At 61.9% G+C, this 12082-nt stretch overlaps 1 protein-coding gene across 1 annotated transcript in view; it reads right to left on the minus strand.

Annotated features, from left to right (window-relative positions):
• Positions 1-12082, minus strand: part of MYH14 (myosin heavy chain 14) — a 36259-nt gene that overhangs the window by 2648 nt on the left and 21529 nt on the right. Inside the window, exons 25-37 of the mRNA XM_027860900.1 lie at positions 11483-11754; positions 10295-10439; positions 7832-8038; positions 7227-7331; positions 6717-6869; positions 5609-5857; positions 4730-4942; positions 4390-4602; positions 3897-4058; positions 1243-1371; positions 432-520; positions 194-317; positions 22-99 (exon numbers count right to left, since the gene is read on the minus strand). Of these exons, the coding sequence (XP_027716701.1) occupies positions 22-99; positions 194-317; positions 432-520; positions 1243-1371; positions 3897-4058; positions 4390-4602; positions 4730-4942; positions 5609-5857; positions 6717-6869; positions 7227-7331; positions 7832-8038; positions 10295-10439; positions 11483-11754 (2139 nt within the window). The remainder of the gene's footprint in view (positions 1-21; positions 100-193; positions 318-431; positions 521-1242; positions 1372-3896; positions 4059-4389; positions 4603-4729; positions 4943-5608; positions 5858-6716; positions 6870-7226; positions 7332-7831; positions 8039-10294; positions 10440-11482; positions 11755-12082) is intronic.

Here is a 12082-nt window from a genome sequence, read left to right on the forward strand (position 1 = left end):
CTTCCTCTAGGTGGGCGGGGCCTTCTCCCCGAGGTGGGCGGGGCCCTTCTCCCGAGGTGGGCGGGGCCTTCTCTCCCGAGGTGGGCGGGGCCCTTCCTCCTCCCCCAGAGCACGGTGTGTGGGGGGCAGGAAGAGGAGGTCCCATTCGGGCCAAGGGCCCCAGAGGGGTGCATCAGCTCGCCCCCGGGCCCACCTGCAGCAGCAGCTTGCGGTAACGATCATTGAGCAGCTCCAGGTTCCCATGCTCCTCCTCCAGCTCCTCTTCCAGTTGGCCCAGTCGCCCCTCGAGCTGACGCTTCTCCTCCGCCAGGGCCGCCCTGGAGGGCAGGGAGAGCCATTAGTACCTAGGCCGTCCCGCCCAGGCCAGGGGTGGGGCACCACCCCTGGAAAGGGCTGGGGCTGGGGCGGGGGCGGGGGCGGGGCGGACGCACTTGGTCAGGTTCCCGTTGGCTGCCTCGTCGGCCATGTCGTCCCGGTCCTGCTGCGCCTGGCGCCGGGCCCGGTCGGAGGCCGCGAGCTCCTGCGGACAAGGGGAGGAGGGACACGCGCGTGTCAGCAGGCACGGGAGGCCACGGCCGGCCCGTCCTCACGGGTATTAGCGCTACCCGGGGCTGCTCGGCACTGCGTGCAGCCCGGACTTCCCCGGGGCTCCGAGAGAATCCGTTTCCTTCGAGGCTCCCCCCGGGCATCTCTCATCCCTTCCCCTTCGGGCGGTGGGGAGTCTCGTTGGCCTGGCCTCATCTCCCTCCGTCCCGGCCCCCCCCCCCCGCCCCTTCAGGGACTTCCCCCTGGCCCGGCACCCTTCCAGTGCTAAATCTGAGCCCATTTTCTTGGGCCTCATCTCTGGAGGCCACCCATCCCCGTCTTCACCTCGATCCTGCCGGCTGTTTTGAGAACGACGCTGTCTCGTCGCTTGCCTCCTACTCACAGGGCCGGCCGCCTCCCGGGTACAGACCCCTTTCCCCTCCCCTCACACCTGGACCAGGGCCCCCAGGAGGCAGGGCTGGCTCTAGGCTGCAGCCCTGAAGCCTCCTAATCAGGCACTCGGAGCTCCACGAGCTTTTCCTCCAGCTCGATACTTTATCTCCAGCCTCGGTGCTGTACGCGCTGTACCTCACAGCGGGAAGGCACTCCCTAGAGAAGCTCATTCCTGTGCCCACCCCTTCCAGGGGAAGGTCAGCTTCTGCAGGGCAGGGACTCCTCTGCGCCTTTTCCCCTAAGGGCCCCGTGCGGCGTCCTCACCTCCTGCAGCCTCAGCAACTCCGCCTCAAGGCCCTTGAGCCTCTTCTCATTCTCCCGGTTCTGGGCAAAGATCTCCTCCCTAGAAGTTCGAGACTCCTCTACTTCCCGCCACAGCTCCTTCATCTGGGCCTGGAAGAAAGACCTTGGACTCGCCGAGAGCTCGCCCCTCCCCCCCCACCGCCTCTCCACGCCCTGTTCCGGGGAGCCCCCATCCCTGTCCTCCCTGCCTCTCCTTCACCTTTCGTGCCTGGATCAGAGTCCAACCTCCTCATTTCACAGAGGAAACTGAGGCTGAGAGAGGGTGATGCAGCTAGCTGATGTCAGGTTGCCCTCTTAGCACGAGGGCCAGTGAAGGCCACACATCAGCACGGAATGAGTTTAGACAGGAAGAAAACCCGGGGGTGTCTTCCCTCTGACCCCCAGCTTTAAAAAAAAAAAGCAGGTCTCTGGAACCGAGGAACTAGATGAACCCCGGGAGCCCTCAGAGTGCAACCCCTCTTCCCTCCACCAATGACCAGCATCAGCAGCCCTCCCAGCTGTGTCACGGCAGTGTGCTCAGCCTCAGTTTCCCCATCTGTACAATGGGGATCCTAAAAGCCCCCGCCTCCCAGGTCGTTGTGAGGATCTAATGAGGTCATTTCTGTCAAGCACTTGGCCAGTGGGAAAGCGTTCTAGACCCGGGGGCTGTGACTGCTGTGCTGTGGGAGCGGTCCAGAGGTCAGGGGCGAGGGCTCAGGGCCGCCCTTCCCACTTCGGCCCTCCTCCTCCTGGCAGTGAACCCCCTTGGGAATGAAGAAGGGTCCTGGAACCCTTGGGGAGTCCCCAGGAAGGGGAAAGGACTTGTCCAAGGTCACACAGTCCCTCAGAGGCAGAGCCAGGACTGGCACGTGGGCCTCCCCCCCCACCTTCCCCAACACACACAAGCTGCATAGAAGGTGGGCAGTTTTCAGGGCAGTTGTGTTTTTGAGATAGCTGATGACTCCATGAAGAGAGCATCTGACCTGAAATCAGGAAGACCCGGGTTCAAATCTGACTCAGACATTTACTAGCTGGGTGACCCTGGGCAAGTCACTGTTCCTGCTTGCCTTAGCTTCCCCATCTGTAAATAGGTATCGTAATAGCACTTGCCTCCCAGGACTGTTGTGAGGAACAGATGAGATTGTATTTGTAAACTGTATTTGCCTCTTTATCTTTAGTATTAATATTAAAGGTGGAGACAGGCAGTCTAGGTGGGGACTGATACAGCACCATCAGCTGCGTCCCATCTCTGTACAAACACAGGCCGCCCCCCACCCCCCCATACATTCGGTGTCCCAGAGAACGTAAGTTACTTGAGGGCAGGGAAGGTGTTGCTGTTGTAGCTGCATCTCCAGAGTCTAGTATGGCGCCTAGCACATAGTAGGTGCTTAGCAGAGTCTGTTGAACTGGCGATCCCTTTGAGTCAGTCAGTGAGTCAGTCAACAAACATTTATTAAACACTCACTAGGCCCCCGGCTAAGTCCTGGGGACAAAGAAAATGGCACCCCTATAAAGTAACAGCCATGGATGGCCCGGTCAGGCTGCCTGCCAGCCCGATTCTGGCTAAGCTGGGCAGCGGCCAGAGGAGGGGAGGCCGGGGGAGCCCTTGCAGGGTTCTCTGCTCAGCCCCAAAGAGCTGATTCGGGCTTGGGAGCAGGAACAGCTCCTAGCAGTGAGGGCAGCCCTGGAGCAGTCTCTGGGGATGCCTTAGAGGGGCCCTCCCTTCAGCCAGGCCCCAGACTCAGATGTCACGGCCCCCTCCCTGGACACTTGGAGCCCCCAGGCTGGGCAGGCACAGGGTGCAGGCTCAGCCCAAGGTTCCCGTGACCTCCCACCGGCCCCAGACAAGAGCTCTCAGGAGGCTGATGGTGCAAACATCAGCATCTCCACCCTAGATGAGGCCCAGAGGCTCCATCCTCTCCATGAACCTTGTGGCTCCATTAGCCGGAAGCTCCCAGGAGGCAGGGGCCGGCTCACCTCTGTGATTGCATTCCCTGGCACATGACATGCTCAACAAAACATCTGCTGCGATGGCTGATCCAGGGCCATCCTGTAGGCCAGGGGCAAAGAGGGAGCCAGGACCCTGGCCCTGGCCTCCCAATCTGGGACTCTTTCCAGATGGTTCCAGAAAGAGACAACTCCTGCCCACAAACTTGGACCCTGGGGCCCAGCAGGAAGACGCCCATCACCAAATCCAGGGCCACAAACCCCCTTTGGTCTAACCCTAGTTATAGAATCTGATCACCTCAGAGGTGGAAAGAGCCTCAGAGGCATTTAGGGGACCCTGCCCCCCAAGAAACCCTACTATGCCATGCCCAGGAGAGAAAGAAAGGCAGGCTGGGAGCATGGGCCTAGAAGAAAATGTCTGGGGGAGGAGGGCACAGCAATTTCTTTTTTTGAGGCAGGGGTGACTCCTCTCCCATTATAATGTAAGCCTGGACCGAATTCCTTGCACTTAGTGGTGCCAGGTAAACAGCAGGTGCTTAATAAATGCCTACGTAAGCTACATGCAATATTCCCATTGCTCGTTCTGTTCTACTGTGCATATGCAGTTGGGGTGGGGAGGAATCATTGAATTCAGGAAAGACGCTTGGATGCTGGGGCACCGCCCGGCCGGGCCGCAGCCCTGTGCCCACCTGTGTCTTCCGCAGCTGCTTCATGGCCTCCTCCTTCCCCTGGCCCGCAGAGCCCACCTGGACCTTCAACTCCTCCAGGTCCAGCTCTGCCTTCTTGCGGGCCGCCATGGCCAGCGTCCTCTGCTTCCTCTCCTCATCCCGCTCGACCTCGGCGTCCCGTAACTAAGGGAAGGGGGCGGGCGAGGGGCAGGTCAGCCTGCCCCCTGGAGCCGGCCGGCCAGCCTGCTTCCCTCCTCCCTGGGGGCCTCCCCACTTCCTCAGGGGCCGCCCCCTGCCTCAGGGCCTCCCTACTCCCTTGGGGGCCTCCCCGCTTCCTCAGGGGCCTTCCCACTTCATCTGGGGGCCTCCCCCTCCCTCGGTGGTCGCCCTGCTTTTTCCCTCCTCCCTGGGGGCCTCCCCACTTCCTCGAGGGCGTCTCTGCTCCCTAGGGGGCCTCCTCTTTCCTTGGGGCACCTCTTCCCTCCCTCGGGGGCCTCGCCGCCCGGGGCCCCACCTGCTTGGCCAGCAGCCGCCTCCTTTCCTCTCCAGCCTCATCTCGGCCCTGCAGCTCCCGCTCATGCTGAGCCTTCAGTGCTTGGGCCGTCACCTCCAGGCGTAGCTTGGCGTCCTCCGCGGCCATCAGCTCGTCCTCCAGCTCCGTTACCTGAATGCGAAGGTCGGCGGCCGCCTGCTCCGCTGCCCGGCGGGCTCTCTCCATTTCGTGCACCTGGGGAGACGGGAGAGTGAGCACCAGGCAGGGGGGAGGCAGAGAGGGAGACCCGGGCCCTGCGGGGGCAGGGGGAGGGGCCCAGGGGACGGGGAGGGGCCCGCGGGCAGGCAAGATTCGGCCTTACGCTCTTGCCCACGTCGTCCTTGTTACTCAGCAGCTCTTCCAGCTCTGCCCGGAGGGCCCGGTTCTGCCGCTCCAACTCCTCACGAGCCTCACGCTCCTCTTCCAGGGCCCGGGCCAGTGCCAGGGCCCGGGCCTCGCGCTCCCTGCCCTCAGCCTCTGCCCGCTCCCGTTCCTCCACTGCCCGCTGGGACACTGCCTTCTCCTCTGCCAGGAGCTGATTAGAAAAAGGAGCAAGCCCCCACGGGGGTGAGGAGGAGGAAAGACGTGCGGTCCGACTGCTGAGCAGAAGGCCAGCCGCGGCCGGAGGAGCCCAGGGAGCCCAGGGAGCCCGAAGCTTCGGCCCTGTTGGGTGACACGCCAGCTCCTGGCCTTCTCTGGGCCACATCGTGCCCAAGGCCCAGACGAACACAATGTCCGAGCTCATGAGGACCAGATCGGGACCAAAAAGAACTCCCAGGGCCTGGCCCCTCCTGGGCTCTGAGCGAGTCTGTGGCCCATGACTGAGGCTACGATCGGGGCTACAATCCCCCCTTTCCCTCCTTCCCTCGAATAGAACCCCCCCCCCCCCCAGTTTCTCCTGCCTGAAGCTCGTGGGCTTATCATTATTGGCAAGGCAGGGAGCTCCTCCAGGGCCAGGACTGAGGTTTTGCCTTTCTTTCTATCCCCAGCACACACAGTAGTTCTACAAGTTCACCTGACTTGAGGGACAAGTGGGCCATCCGGGGATGGCCCAGAAAGCAGAGAAACCAGGTTGAGCCCGACTGGGCCGGGAGCGGGTCTGCCCGGCGCCCCCTGGGGTCTGGGTGCCCCAGTCTGAGCTGCCTCCTGGCACTGGAGGTCTCCAAGCAAGGGTCCCCGTCATTTCCCACTGCCCAAGTACCTGGTCGAATTTCTTCTGTTTCTTCTCGAGGCTGCTGACCAGGTGCCGCTGCTGCTCCAGATCCATGGAGACATCGTCCAGCTCCTGCTGCAGCTGCCGCCGGCCCCGCTCCAGCCGCTCGGTCACCTCGGTCTTCTCGGCCAGCCTCTGGGCCAAGGCCTCGGCCTCTCGGGCGGCCCGTCGGCGGGCCTCCTCTCCGGCCTCCAGGGCTCCCGCCTCTTCCTCTTGCCGCCTCCGCCACTCCGACAGCTGGGGGACGGGTCACCTTGAACCCTCAGTGCTCGGCCTCAGAAGCCTGAGTCCTGCATGCCCTTCACGGTGGGCAGCCAGCCTCTCCCACGCCTCAGGCTCTGTCCTGGAACCCCTCCTGTCTTTCTCCCGCTCTTCACTTTGGGGTCATCCAGGGCTCCTTCTCTCTGCCCCCGTGGTCATGGGGATGTCAGCCGGTGATCCCCTCCTCCCCAGCTCCAGACCCTCTGGACATCCCACCAATCCATCATCTGAGCTTCAAGTCTCCTCCCCCTCCTCCTATGCCAGCTCTGGTCCTCCCTCACCCCTCGCTGGCTCTAGCCTGGGCTCTGCGCACCAGGCCGGACAACCACTTGTCTAGAATGTCCCGGTGAGGATTCCCATCATATGTGGCCACGGAGATCTTGGGTGAGGCGTCTCCTACGGCACCTTCCCTGTCTCCTCTCCCAGCTCCTGAGGGGGCTGTCAGCTGTCTCCCCCGCTATACTTTCCTTTAGTTTGGGGGATGGCTGCCCTCCTCCCTTCACCCTCCTCCCACCCAGCCAGTGTGGATGGTCTCAGGCTTCTATCGGCCTTCTCTGGACCCTCCTATCCGCTCCTGTAGCTGTGACTGCAACCTGCCCGTCTCTCAGCTCTCCCATCCAACCCTGACCTCTCTTCTTAGCCCCGGGGCCACAAATCCACACGGATATCTGGTCTGCTTGGGGGTCCACACCACCTGTGGCATCTTTCCTCAAACCGGGGCTTCTGCTTTGGACAACCATCGTCCTTCTCTCGAACCCCCAAGGTGATCAATGACAGATGTCCCCCCCCCTCCAGACAGCCCCAGACAGGGCATTTCCCTTCCCTCCCAGCTCACCTGGGCCTGGGCTGTCTGCAGCTCCCGCCCGGCTCGCTCCCTGGCCGCTGCCTCTTCCTCCAGCTGTTCCCGCAGCCCAGCGGCCTCGCTCTCCAGCCCTCGGACCCGGGACCCCAGGGCCAGCTTGGCCCGTGTCTCCTCCTGCAGGAGCTCCTGGGGTGGAACAGATCGATGGCGGGTGGGGAAGAAGGAAGGAGTAATGGGAATGGGCACCGGGGGAGGACTGGGGGCAAGCAGATGAATGGACGAATGAAGAGGGAGGGAATGAAGTAAGGGGTCACAGGAGTTCCGAGCTGGCCTAGCCAGAGTCCCTTCTTCATTTGAGAGAGGAGGGATCCCGGGCTGATGCAGAACCAGGGGGAGGGGACCCGGAGATCACTTCAGCAAGGTGGAAGTCAAGGCCCAGACAGGGGAGGGGACTTGTCCGAGGTGACCAGGCGTGTGGGACTGTCCCGGAGGGAAGGTGGGCTGGCGGGGAGCCGGCCACAGTGCCCCTCCCCCTTCCTTTACCTGGGCGTCATGAAGCTGGACCTCGGCGCTGCTCAGTTCCTTGCTTAGGCGGATCGCTTTGGACTCGGCCTCACTCAGGGCCCCTGAGACACTGTCCAGCTCCGCCTGAGAGGGGGACGCAGAGACTCCCCGTCAGCACCGCTCTGGCTGCCCGATCCTTCCCTCCCTGCTCATCCGCATCCGAAGGGTGGGAGGGGGAGGGCTTGGAGAAGTCTGATCCCTTCCTTCCCAGTTCCACAGTTGGGAACACCGAGGCCCAGAGAGGCCAAAAAAGGGGACGCGGGGGGGGGGGGGGGAACCGCGCAGCTGTGTCTAGTCCTTTCTAAGGACGCCGACAAGCGGGAGAATACTAGGCCGGTGCCAAAGAATGGCCCAAAAACCTGGGCACCCTGAGGGCAGGCTCTGCCTCACCGCCAGGGCACAGCGGATGCTTAAGAAGAAAAGCCCTGGGGGTGGTCCAGCGCAGGCCCGCGCTGGCCTCGCCGGGGTCTGAGGACCAACCGCACCATTCTCACGGAAGGCACTCTGCTTGGCACTGGAGGCCCGAAGGCCAAGGACGCCCCCCGTCCTCGTCTGAGTCCCCTCCGGCAGCCGGCCGGGCTCACCTGGGCTCTCTGCAGCTTGTCGGCTGCTTCGGCCCGGGAGCGCTCGCCATCGCCGGCCCGGGCCTGCAGCTCCTGCAGCTGGGTCTCGAGCCGCCGGCGCCTCTGGTCGCCCTCCTGCCGCGAAGCCTGCAGGCTGCCCAGCTCGGCCCGCAGCTCGGACACCTCGGCTTCCAGGGCCAAGCGGGTCTTCTCCCAGGTGCCTTTGCCCTGGGGGGAGGTGGCAGAGCGTCAGGTCCTGGGCCCAGCCCTGGAAGGGCTGCAGGACGTGTCTGTGCATAACCCGGCGCAGTAAGCCCCCGACTTTACAGATAAAATGCCTGAGACAGGCGAGGGGATTTACCGGGACCACCCAGCTACCGAGAACCCAAAGCCGGACTCAAACCCAGGTCCTCGGTCCTTCCACTCTTCCTCTCTGAGTTGGAAGACCAGGACTGGAGGCCTGATTCTGCCACTCATCAGCTCTTTGGTCGGGAGCAGGGCCACCATCTCAAGGAGGGAGATCAGAGCTGTCCGGTGGGGGTGGCCTCATTGCTCCTTTCTGACCTTAATGTGATGATGTATTAATAATAATAAACAAACCTGTGGTTTCTAAGCCGGCAGGAATCCTGGGATATGGTTTAGGGACCCTTGTTTTGACTGAGTTTGACCCTATGATCTAGAGGGCCACTAAGCTCTCCCATTCATACACACCACTCCATCTCCCATCCCTGGGCCTTTGTCCAGGCTGTGCCTCATGCCTGGAGTGCTCTCTCCTCACCTCTGCCTCTTAGAATCAATCCCAGCTTTCTTTCCAAGCTCAGTTCTAGCGCCGCCTCCTACACGAGACCCCCCACCCCCATTTCCATTGTATGTGTTTTGTGTCTGTTTTGATAAGCTGTGTGAGGGCAGGATTCTGCTCCGTATGCCAGAGCCTGGTGCACTGCGTGGCACACTGCAGAGATTTAATAAATGCACACCGGTTGGTGTACTGGTTCAGTGCCGTGGAGTCCTGTGCCCTGGGTTTGAATCCTAGCTGGGTGATCTTGAGCAAGCCGCCTTCTCCTCCAAGTCTGTTTCCTTGCCTGAAGGTGGCGCCAATAACGCTCACCCTCCCTGCCTCTCAGGGCCAGCAACCCCTGGGGTCAGCGTGCTGCCGAGGAGCACTCGTGTCTCAGTGGAGGGATTTCCTCAACAGGGAGGGCCCTGCCCTGATGAAATCGGAGATGTGGGCACAGAAACGGCTTCCTGCACTCGGAGCCCAGCCCCGGGGGGATCCCTGCCTGGGAGGCTCAGGCCCTCAGTCAGCTGGGGGAGGCAGAGGGGGCTTTCTCCTCAGGCATGCCCCTCCCTCTAGCTGGCCTGGCAGGTCTCACACATCTGTCAGAGCAGAGGGGAGAGAGCCAATGGTTATCTGTGGCCCGGGGTGACCTCAAGAACATCCCCCATTTCCTGCAAGGCCAGGTTCTGACCCCTCACGTCCAGAAAAGGCCCAGCCATGGCTCAGTTCGGGGCCAGAAAGACAGAGCCCGAGGGGGGAGGGGAGGGGAAAGAGAAAGGAGGGAAGGAGGGATGGGGCAAGAGAGAGGAAGGGAAAGAGAGACACACAGAGAGAGAAAGAGATCATAGCGCCATAGATTTAGAGCTGGAAGTGACCTCAGAGACCACTGGGTCCAACCCCTTCATTTTACAGGTGAGGAAACTGAGGCAGAGGTGACATGACTTGCCCAGGATCACACAGCTACCAAGCTGTGGCCGGTTTTGAACTCAGGCCTTCCTGAGCCCAAATGCCAGGTGCCCTGCACCCCAAGAAGGGCTGTGTCCCAGCTGATGGTCATTAGAGTCTCAGACCCATCGCTCAGGACCAGCATTTCTCCATTCAGGCTCATGTCTTTTCCAGGGACATGACTGGAGGAGCCTCAGAAGCCAGTCTCTCTGAGGCAGGACAGGGAGGCTCCATCCCTCTCTTGGGGCCTGCTCCCTAGAAAGGCCTTTAACAGACTACCCAAAGGGGCAGCTAGGTGGCCCAGCGGATAGAGTACCGGCCTTGGAGTCAGGAGGACCTGAGTTCAAATCTGGACCAGACACATAACACTTACTAGCTGGGTGACTCTGGGCAAGTCACTTAACCACAATAGCATCACCAAAAAAAAAAACCTCTCATTTTCCCGAGAAGGGGAAAGGAAGTCCCCATGACCTGGAGCCATATGGGTCTGAGGCCCCGACCTCCCTCTTTCCACACCCTCCCCCTGCCCTGGAGCGACCTCCAGGCCTTCTGAGGGCTCTCGGGCCAGACCAGGAGAACTGCTGCTACCAAGTGACAAATATCCAGCAGAGGCTTTCCAGGCCAGAAGGGACACTGCAAGGCGGCCATTAAACCATCACTTTGCAGCTTGCTCGGGCCTGTCACCGTGAGGGCCAGAGCAGAGCTGGGACACTGAGGTTGGGGGGGGCAGGCACCGCGCCAGCACCAGCCCTCGCTCTTACCCGCCGCGCCTGTTCTAACTGTTCGCCTAGCTCGCCCAGGGCCTGGCCGTGACGCTGCCGTAGCTCCTGGACGGCGGCCTCATGGCTACGCGTCTCCTCCTCCAGCGCCCGCTTCAGCTCAGACACTTCCTGCTCCCGCTTGGTCCTGGTAAGTGAGAGAGAGAAAGAATGACTTGTAACTGGAGCCTTGTCAGGCCTGTGGAGGACCCCACACCACTGGGAGGGCTGCAGAACGGAGTCAGGGCACAGGCAGCCTGCCCAGGGCCAAGGGGCCAACGTCCAGCTTTACCCTTGGGCTCGAGAAATTCTGAATAAGGGACCGATGTCAGGTTTTATATTTGGGCTCAAGAAATCAATTTCAATGAATTTCGAACAAGGGAACAATGTCCAGCTTTACACTTGGCCTCAAGACATTCTGAATAAAGGATCAATGTCAGGTTTCATATTTGGGCTCAAGAAATCAATTTCCTGTGTGGAACTGGGGAGGAACGTCTCACAGCAGCTGGTCTGAGAGAGATCTGGGCTTTGGGTGGACTGGCAAGCTCATGCTGAAATGACAGGCCTCCCTTCGGAACCCCACCCCCACCCCAGGCCTCATCCTTCCAGGCCCCAGGGGCGCCAGCCTCCTGCACAGGCCTGGTCATGTCCTCCTGTGGGCTAACACCCACAGAGGAGGGCCAGGGTCCCTTAGCTTAGCATTCAGCCTTCCCCCTCCCCCTCCCCAAACTGGATCTCCGCTCTCCTTTCCAGCCTTCACACAATGTCCCAAACCTTCCCACCTCCAAGCATTTGCTGCTGCACTAACCCATGCCAAGATCATTCTTGCTCCCTGTCACCACCTGTAGAAGTCAGCTCAAATGCCGCCTCCTCCAGGAAACCTTTCTGGAGGGTCCTGATTCATAAGGACCACTCCAGTCCCCATCAGCAGGTGTCAGCATCAGCCCATCCCCTACAGGAGCTCCCCAGGGCAGGCACAACAAGGAGGACCTCACTCTCATTGGTGCCCGGTGTCTGGACCGGTGGGGAGCGCTCCGGGACCGGAGGCCCAGAGAGGGGAAGGAACTTGCCCAGAGTCCCACAGGTCAGGACTCGAACCCAGGCCTCGCTGTTTAGGCCCCTGAGCCCATCTTACAAAGGAGAGAGCGCTGGCTGGCCCAGGGTCCCAGAAAGGCCGCCTGCGGCTCTCACCGGAGCTCCTGCTGGGCGTTGGTGGAGTCCAGCGTGTCTTCCAGCTCCCCACGGAGGGCCTCCAGCTCCTCCCCGAGGTCTCGACGCTGCTTCTCTGCCTTGGTCCGCGCCGCCCGCTCGGCTTCCAGGTCCTCCTGGGCTTCGGTCAGCCCGGCCTGGGCCTCTCGGAGGGACTTGAGCAGCGTGGCCCGGGCGCCGCCCTCCTCCTCGGCCCTGGGGGAGGGGAGGGCACTGAATGCTCTAGGGGGAGACCGGGCTGACGGCCCCCCAAGCTTAGACTGTGGATTTCTGGGAGCGGGGTCTGTGCGCGGGGCGGGGGGTGTTCCTGCTTCAGGCAGGGGCACTGCCGAGGGCCCCCCCACCACACTCGGTCTGTGAAAGCGCCCCTTTCATAGAAAGCGTCTGGGCAAAGCAGAGCCTGGGGAGGGGAGATGGTTGGTGAAGGTGGAACTAAGGTGTGCCTAAGGGTGACTGGGGGGAGGGTCTCTGGGCCCTCGAGGGGCTGGCGGCTGGGCGGGGTCTCAGCATCCCTGGTGAGGTCTGGTGGCTACGGGGGTCTCAGGGTCCCTGTAGCAGGGGCTGATGGCGGGGGTGGGTCTC

The sequence above is a fragment of the Vombatus ursinus genome, unplaced genomic scaffold (genome assembly GCF_900497805.2).
Source record: "Vombatus ursinus unplaced genomic scaffold, bare-nosed wombat genome assembly UNPS02014308.1, whole genome shotgun sequence".
Lineage (NCBI taxonomy): Eukaryota > Metazoa > Chordata > Mammalia > Diprotodontia > Vombatidae > Vombatus > Vombatus ursinus.